A 9147-nucleotide genomic window follows, 5' to 3' on the forward strand; every position below is an offset into this window, starting at 1 on the left:
GCGATAGTGGCTGTGAATCTTAGCAAATGCACTGCCACATTTGACGCCATATTTGAACATGCAATTTTTTCCACGCTCATTTTTCTTTCTTTTGGCTTGATAAGATATGAGCAACCCTACAGGTCGGGGATTGCATTTCCTGGAAATGAACCGAGGTCCCACCTTCTTAGACTAGAGCACATAAAGTCACACAAACTCAATCCTTTTTCTTGGTCAATTTATTTTTTAAGATACCAGGAAAATCCCCTTGATACTAAGGGACAATAGTTATGGTCAAGTCAATCTTTCGCAAAAGAATAAGAGAGTTTTTGTGGTGTGGTTTCGAGGAAGAAACAAAGTTGGCCGGCTCACATTAAAATCCAATATAATTGTCTATTTCCCACCTAACGTTCTGCATTAGCAAGTGGACACCTTGCCAAGACTTTTTAGCAAGCGTTGGAAATTTTTAAAGACTCCTTAGATGACCATAATGGCCAATCAAAAGTTTTCTTTGTCTCCTTAGGATAAAGTCGCTAAATTATTACAAAATGTTCAATCAAATCTCTCAATTTTGTTTTATGTGCAACTGTGTTTTTAACATATATTTTCTTAGCCCAGCAGCTCAGGCCCATCACCTAAGTCCTGGCCCTTACAATCCGGTTTAATTCAATTAAGACCAGCAGTTCAGACCCATTAGACTTCACTCTTTCATGCGGCCCATAGACTAGTTCATTTTCATTGTAGACTAGTTCGTCCTCTCGGTTGATCGGATTCTGGCTCATCGACGCTCATTGGCTTTTGTTCTCGGTAGTGCTTTCTGTTGCTCAGATAAGGTGAGAATCTCTATTTTGTTTTTTGTTACAGGCCGAGGATTCCGAATTTAGTCATAGCAGAAAAATTGAAGGATTGAAGTTTGCATTGCTCTCTCACAAACTTCAATCTATGATTTAATCGATCGGATATGGCATTTTGTGTTATACAGATATGGTTTTCAGAGATTCATGTGTGTATTGACGTTGAGTCTGAGTTCGTTTTAGGTTTCTTACTTCCCTGCCTCTGACTCCATGAGCACACTTCATGTTGTTTCTCTTTCATTTGTTAATGATGTGGATGTTTGTAATTCAGGCCATGCGCATGAGATCGTTCAAACATGAATTATTAAAGTTTATTGATATGGAAAAAACCTAGAATCGTTGTGTTATTGAGAACAAATTGAAATTGAACTATCGATTTTTCAGAATCGCTTGCATTGGTCGTGTTAAGTGTGATTATTGTTCGGTTAAGCCTCTCGAATAAATCTGCAAAACTTGTGAGTGTGATTGGCCGAGAGAGTTCAGCGGCTATAATGTGGTTGATTAAATTCCTAAGTCAGTAGCGTGCTTGGCTACTGATTGTTTGTTAATGATTGATGTATTTATATTCCATGCTGCTTTATTTTAGTTTGGATTATTTCTTATTCAACCATGAGATGTCCATACATCAAGCTTGCTTTGTTTTAGTCTCATTTCATCTACACTCAAGCTTGCTTTGTTTTAGTGTTCTGGATTTGGGGATTTTCTCTGTTTGAAAATAAAAGAAAAGAGTAAAGGAAAGGAAAGCGGAAGAAAGAGAAATCTGCAGGAATACTTGTTCTCCAAACAATGGACCAAAAAAATCAAAATTTCAAAAATTCACATATTGGCTTAGAAATTTTGTGGCCACCCAGTTTGAGTGAAATTTGAATTTTTGAAGTGCCTCGGTGGTAATTTTAGAAGCTCCTCAATTTAGGGATTAAAAAGAGTCTTTACCCTTAAAAAAACGTAAAATCACACAATTCATTGAATAAACAAGCCTTTAGGGCTTTACAAGGATTTTGGGTGTTTTGATTAACTTTACATTTTAGAGACCATTTTAGGTTTGTTTTGTGTGATTGAAATCAACTGTGCATCATATTTGATTGATTTTTCTCTATTAGAATTGTTAGAATTAGTGGATAGGCCTTGCGAACTTGCGTGACACGTTAGACACTTCGTATCGTTTTAGGTATCGAAAGGGCGTTAGAGATATCAATTAGAGATCATTAGCATAACCAAGTCCCCGTACTAATGTAATCTCTAGTTCGCAGAATCGTGGCATTTCTCCCGTACCTCGATTAGGTTTCTAGTCAACCTACCAATAATGACTAGTGGCGACTCCAAATCAAAACTTAGGCTAAATAGAAAAGATTAGAAAATAAATACCTACTATCTCGTGAGGTATGGTCTGGAAGAGACCCTCGTTTTGTCTAGTGATGAGATGCCTATAGGAAGTTTGAGCGGAATATCCACTTCGGACCTTAATAGCCTATTCGGGGACAGTTTCCTTATTCATGACGAACGAAAGTACCTCCATAGGCACGCGAAAAGCGCGATGCGATAGGCGTGACAATTAGTAAATTAGAATTTGGATTTTATGAATTAACTCACGAGGCTTGTTGTCCCAGGGCTTAATAACGGGGCTATGTATATTCTTTGCCTGATATCGTGTTGCGTTTATTTTCTTGCACTTTACCTTTATTGCATTGATTGTGGTTGTTTACTTTTCTGATTGCGCACCCATGTATGGACATCGTTTAGTAGGTAGGTGTTGACACCCTATATGTTTGCCCAATTAAAAGAGGGGAGGTCACGACAGTAGGATAATGAAATGGTCGAATATTGCACAAGTTTCACGTTCTTAGAACAATATTTTTTAGGTTTTCCAAAAGAAGCAGGCAATCAAATTAATCGCGTCTTTAGAATATCACAATTTAAAATATTATGCATATATTAATATAATAGAGTAATAATGGATAAGGAAAAAACTTATGAAATGAGTGAAATAAGTGAAATTGTGACGCAAATAGAAGTGATAATTTGGAAAACTCTTCCACGATTCGACTGGAATTCAATTCAATTTCATAATGATCTGAATACAAAGCTAGACGTCCTTTTATAATGATAGGACTCCTAAAGATATCCGAATTAACGAAGATAACATCAAAGCAAATCAAATCTAATCTTATCTAATAAAATCAAACGAAATATTGATAATTGGAAATTGCCTATTTCTAAAAAACTGCCTAATCAGAAAAACTGCCTAGATTTCAAAAAAACTGCCTAATCAGAAAAACTGCCTAGATTTCTGGCGATTAAGGCGATCACATTCTTCAAGATAATCACAGGCTAACTGCTCTGCATCAAATTGCAAGTCAGTCTCCCTGCTTCATATAACGATCGCGGACTTGTCGCAAAATATTGGAGTTGGTTCCATCTGTGCTTCTCCAATCTCTTGTAGATTGCTTGACTAGTGGTCATGACTAGTGGTTATATTGACACTCAGGACTGACTCACTCTTCTCCTTTTAATCTGCAACACCCACCCTCATCGCTCCTGAAAGCTTCGACGCGAATCCCAAGAAACGATTCAATCGTCGGCTTCCCATGTCGGTGACAGCCGAGATCTTCGTCGTCACCGGGTCTGGCCCAGGCCACCTCCACCCCTGCATGGAGCTCTGCCTCCTCCTCACCCGCCGCAGTTATTTCACTACCCTCGTCATCCGCTCCCGTGTCTCTTCCGCCATCCCTTCCTCTTTCGCCTCCAACCCCCTCGTCGCCGTCGCGCAGATCGCTGACGCCTCCGGCCCTCCCATGCGCGACTCGGACCTGCCCAATCAGCAGGCCTGCCAGGATCTCTCGGCCTACCTGGAGAATCGGAAGGCCGGTGGCGAGCTGGGACGTGTGCTGTGCGCGGTCGTGGATTTGAGGATGTCGTGGACCAAGGAAGTTTTCCCGAAGTTCGAAGTCCCAGTGATCAGCTTCTTCACATTCAGCGCCTGCGCTGCGGCCATGGATCGAGGCGTGTGGATGGCCCAGGCGAGTGACGTCCTGCCCGGCGAATCTCGCTTGCTTCCGGGGCTGCCCGATGCAGCGGTCACATGTTCCGATCTTAAAAGGAAGCCCTTCAGGCATCCTCGAGGGCTCGAAGGTCGCGGGCCAACGAAGCCCGGCGACCAGCCTTCCTGGGTCCCAAAGGTCGAGGGCTCGATTGGGCTCATGTTCAACACGTGCGCCGACCTGGAGCGCTCATTCATCGACTACATGGGGGACCAGATGAAGATGCCAGTCTGGGGTGGGGGCCCGCTCCTGCCCGAGCAGTACTGGAAGACGTCCGACTCGCTGATCTCGGACGGTGAGATCCGGCAGCACAGACGCGAGTCGAACTGCAGGGAGGACGAGGTGATCCAGTGGCTGGACCGCAAGCCGCGGCACTCGGTCCTATACGTGGCGTTTGGCAGCGAGATGGGCCCGAACGAGGAGGAGCTGGCGCAATTGGCCAGTGCGCTGGAGGAGTCAACCCGGTCCTTCATATGGGTCATCGGGTCCACCAAGTACGGAGGGGACTTCTCGGACGACATGGAGAGCAGGGTGGGGGACAGGGGCCTGATCATAACAGGGTGGGCGCCGCAACTCCTGATCCTGAGCCACCCGTCGACGGGTGGGTTCCTGTCACACTGCAGGTGGAACTCGACGGCAGAGGCAATTGGGCGGGGTCCCGCTTCTGTCGTGGCCGATCCTTGGGGATCAGCATTACAATGCCAAGCTGGTGGTGAGCCATCTCAAGGTAGGGTACAGAGTGGCCGAGGATTTGTCACAGGTGGTGAAGAAGGATGAGATAGTGAAGGGGATTGAGAGGCTAATGTGCGATGAGGAGATGCACGAGAGAGCAGCTTCGATCAAGGCCAAGTTTGGGCATGGTTTCCCAGCGAGCTCGAGTGCACTTGATGCTTTTACAGATTTTATAAACCAGAGAGCAGCGCTTTGAATGAGTCTGTTTAAATTGGATCTATGGCTATGTAAACATGAGATTTCACCTTAGTTCTGATTTGCAAAATTTCCCATCTCTACTGAATTTTCATTGGGGTACTTTACATATGGCCTCTAATGCATGAATATAACGAGCCGTTTCATGAATAAACCAGAGAGGCTGTAGCCTATTGAAATGGATACATGTGTTCAGGTTGCCTAATGAATTCACTGGTTCATGCCGAGTGGTTGCTTCATTACAAATTTGTAAGAGATTGAAGAGCTGACAAAAGAAAGAAGACAAAATTGTTTTATCTCAAAAGAGTTTGGTGTCAATTCCGTTCCTCTGTCCATGAAAAGAAGCTAGAATAAAGATAAAGAGATTGCTGTTGCTTTAGGTTTCGCATAATCCAATGGGAAATGTGGGGGACATCTTTTGGATCCTTGGCGTCCGTCATGACATTGGATTGAACGACTTTCGTGTGTGTAATGGACAACACATCAATGTCTTTCGTTGTCACATAATTTCGGTGCGTCTAGACATTTCCTTTTGAAAGCGCCGAGCCCCTAAAGTAAGAGTAAACAAATAACACAGTCCGCATTGGGATTAAGTAGAGTCTACTTGATATCAGCCATACTCAATTATGCAATACTACCGTGGATTAGACTCCGATGGGTTTAGCGGTCAGTTTTGTCCAAAGGAAAAGCTTGTCTTTGGTCGCTCTTAAGAGATTTGCCGACCATGAGGCAAGCCATTGACTATGGGGTCAATGGAGATATCATTTGATTTCACATAGAGAGAGCATGATGACCTGCAGATTGTGGGTCGGCCATGATAGCTAAAACATGGAAAAATTGCAACTTCATTTAACTTGAAAAAACGCAAATAGATGTAGTGTAATGATCAATATAAATACATCCCAATGTATTACAAAATGTGTACGTTTGTCCAGACAAAATCACTATAATACTGTAATTTGGCTAAGTACAAAATAAAACGGCGAGAGACTCGAGGGTGGAATTTGCAGTGACAGCAACAAATTGATCTGAGAAAAGAGGCAGTCGGTGTGAGATGTATGGGAAGGCAACCTGAACTGCACCACACGAAACGGGAAGCAATTTCATTTTGTGCTATTTATATATGTTGTGAATGTCTAAATAAGCTTTAAAAAAAGAAAAAAAGAAGAAGAAAGTGTCTGAGTTCGTGTTCAAACCGGGGACTTCAAGTGTGTGAGAAAAGCGTGATGATCAACTCACCACCCAGACATCTTTGTTCTACTTCATCAATTTTTTTTAATTCTCCTATCGTGTCCTAGAACATCCAGTCGCTTGCATTGCAGGTCTTCGAAGGATCAGAGAGCATGAGCGTTCATTCTTATATTGTGAAAAACGTGCGTAATTTGGACCCATCCCAACCATATGACACTCCCAACAAGAATAGTATAGCGGCCACTATCAAGCTACAACGCCCATTTAAAATAATATGGCGACCACTATCAAGCAACAATGCCCATTTAAACCACGCTATATCATTTAATATATCAATCTATTTATACAGTTAAGTGTACTAGCATTGCGAGTCTCGAGATGAAGTCTTCAAAATTATGCTCAAAGACATTGCACTTCACGCTGCATCTTGCACGTTTGACCTGGTATAATTACAGTAGTTCCTTTGAATCAAACTCAAAGATTGAAGCATTGTTCCAGTAATTCGTAATTCAGCGTTAAAATCTATACCGGACCCTCCAATTGGTGACTCTAATACTGTGCAGGCGGATCGTCCTTGACCCAACCCGTTCACGATGTAGAAACTTTTTTACACCGTGAGAGGTTTCCATGGAAAGCTCCTGAAACGACTGTCGCTAATTTGGCCCCTAGCGTTTCATTGGCACAACGGGTATATATCTCTATCTCAAGGAAAAACGAAAACAGCAAAAGAAACCAAATAGGCAAAATATCATTCACAAGAGCCTCTTTTTCCTCTGCAGCTTTGTGCAATGAGTAGCATCTTTGAATGAAGGACCCAACTTGAGGAGAGCAGTGTCTCGGATCTACTTCGCATTTGAGTCTATTCGCGTATCTTGAATGGCTGAAAGTGTCAGTTTGCGGGATAGATGTGCTAGTGCGTGTATAGCGATGACTAAGGGTGCGCATGATAACCATTCTGTTCCGGAATGAGTTCCTGAAATAGAAATATATTTTTCTATTTCTGGTTCCAAGATGAGTTTCTGAGAAAAGAAACCCATTTGGTAACGACCAAAAATTTCTATTCTGGAACAGAAATCCGTTTGATAACAGCACAAAATTTCTATTTCCTAAAACAAAAACCCGTTTGATAAACAACACAAAATTCTAATTCCAGGAACAAAAATCCATTTTTTAGAAATGGAATAAAAATAATTAGAAAATCCAAAAAATTCAAAAAATCCAAAAAAATTGAAAAATTCTAGAAAAATTCATCACAATTTCCAAAAAATAAAAAAATTCAAATTTCGGCAAAATAGAAAATTTGTTGAATTTTTTCAAAAAAAATCAAAAATTCAAAACTTCATAGAATGACTTAAAATACATGTGGCCACCCACTTTTAGTGAAATTTAAATTATTTTAGGTGCCCAAAAAAATCAAAAAATAAAAAATTTCAAAACTTCACAGAATAGTTTAGAATACATGTGGCCACCCACTTTGAGTGAAATTTAAATATTTTAAGGTGCCCAAAAAAATTCAAAAACTCAAAAATTTCAAAACTTCACAGAATGGCTTAGAATACATGTGGCCACCCACTTTGAGTGAAATTTAAATATTTTAAGGTGCCCAAAAAAATTCAAAAACTCAAAAATTTCAAAACTTCACAAAATGGCTTAGAATACCTGTGGCCACCCACTTTGAGTGAAATTTTAATTTTTGGAGGTGAAAAAAAAGCAAAAAATCAAAAATTTCAAAACTTCATTAAATGACTTAGAATATCTGTGGCCACCCACTTTGAGCATTCATGAACTTCCAGAACCAGCAAGTTCTTCGAGTTGGAAAACAATGACAATGCTTTGTTATGCCAAAGTCGTGAAAAAGATATAACTGTACGGACGTGGGTGAATTTGCCTTTTGCTTATCCTCTAATCCTTCGTAGCTTAGATTTTTAATTTTTTTTTCTTTTTTTTAGTTCTTATCCTCTTTTTCTTTTTATCTTTTGCAAACCAGCGAGCTCGGGCCTAGCTAGATTAGTGAAGTTCGAGCTCACCGGTGGCCGGTCGCCAGCCGGAGAAGAAGGTTAAAAAAAAATAAAAATAAAAAAGATAATTTAAAAACAATTTAAAATTAGAATTTTAAAAAAATAAAAATAATTAAAACGAATGGTGAAAGTAGGAGGGATAGGAAAACATTTTTCTCACTTTTGAAGGTGTTTTTTCTATTGAGGAAAAATGTTTTTCATGACTAGTTTATTTTCCGTGAAACGAACGCTGAAAAATTCAGAAAACATTTTCTGAATTTGAAGGGTTCAGTGAAGGAAGATCGACTATAACTTCTCATGGTGAAGAGAAGGAGGCAGACAGATACAGAGAGGAGTCAACAATAGAGGGGCAAGGGCAAAGTCCTCTTGGGTGAAAAAATTATAGCCCAAACTCATCGGGTCATGTGCAACGCACATGGTCCACCAGTAGTAGAATTAAACAATAGGTAGTTGAAGATTAAAAAAGGGAAAATTCCACAACCAATAAAAAAAGAAAACTGGAAGGGGAAAAAATGAAATTTCGGGAGAAATTCAACAGAATATTGCGTGTTTTAAGGTGGTTAGAGGGACATTGGCTAGTTTCTTCTCGAAGTTAAAAGAACACGTCTTTTTTCTACCCATAAGTAAATAGTGAATGGTTCAGTTTTTTCTTCTTCTTCCGACCTATTCATGCTTTTTCATTGCGACTTGGCCAAAGAAAAGAATTACAAGAGCTAGAAGATGGAGAATCACACCTCACGCCGGTTTGTCACTAGCTTGGAGGTAGAGCTTTGCCTAACCTACTTTTGTTTCGTTTCATTTTTATTTTTATGCTTCTGTCCGACCTCCTCCCTGAGCTGAAAGTCGAACCCGCCTTTTCGTTTCACAAGTAACAGCAAAGAGGTCCTCAACCAACCCGAAGGAATTTTGACTAATGTTGGATCCAACGGTTGAAGAACAAACTTCCAGTGATGCATAAAAACAAATGGGAATGGAAACAAAATCAGGTGAGGCAAAGCTGTAGCTCCAAGCTAGTTACCACCGGGGGGAGGTTTGAGGTTTGGATGATCCACCTTATTTATTAATTACATGAGGCACTAGCTTGATAATAACTTTTTCTGTAAGTATATAGGACCATGTTGCGATAGATTCTCGGGTGTC

At 40.7% G+C, this 9147-nt stretch overlaps 1 protein-coding gene across 1 annotated transcript; it reads left to right on the top strand.

The window, feature by feature from the left end:
• The first annotated feature begins 3418 nt into the window (after positions 1 to 3418).
• On the top strand, positions 3419 to 4648 carry LOC115685327 (probable UDP-glucosyl transferase 73B6). The gene has a single exon (XM_030610380.2). It carries the CDS (start codon positions 3419 to 3421, stop codon positions 4646 to 4648), a length of 1230 nt encoding a protein of 409 aa, XP_030466240.2.
• Positions 4649 to 9147: the final 4499 nt, after the last annotated feature.

Source organism: Syzygium oleosum, unplaced genomic scaffold (assembly GCF_021117445.2).
Source record: "Syzygium oleosum isolate NSW1041296 unplaced genomic scaffold, Sole_v2.1 Sole_v2.04, whole genome shotgun sequence".
Lineage (NCBI taxonomy): Eukaryota > Viridiplantae > Streptophyta > Magnoliopsida > Myrtales > Myrtaceae > Syzygium > Syzygium oleosum.

Coding starts and splice junctions, on each gene's coding strand:
- LOC115685327 (XM_030610380.2), top strand. CDS start 3,419: ATGTCGGTGACAGCCGAGATCTTCGTCGTCACCGGGTCTGGCCCAGGC.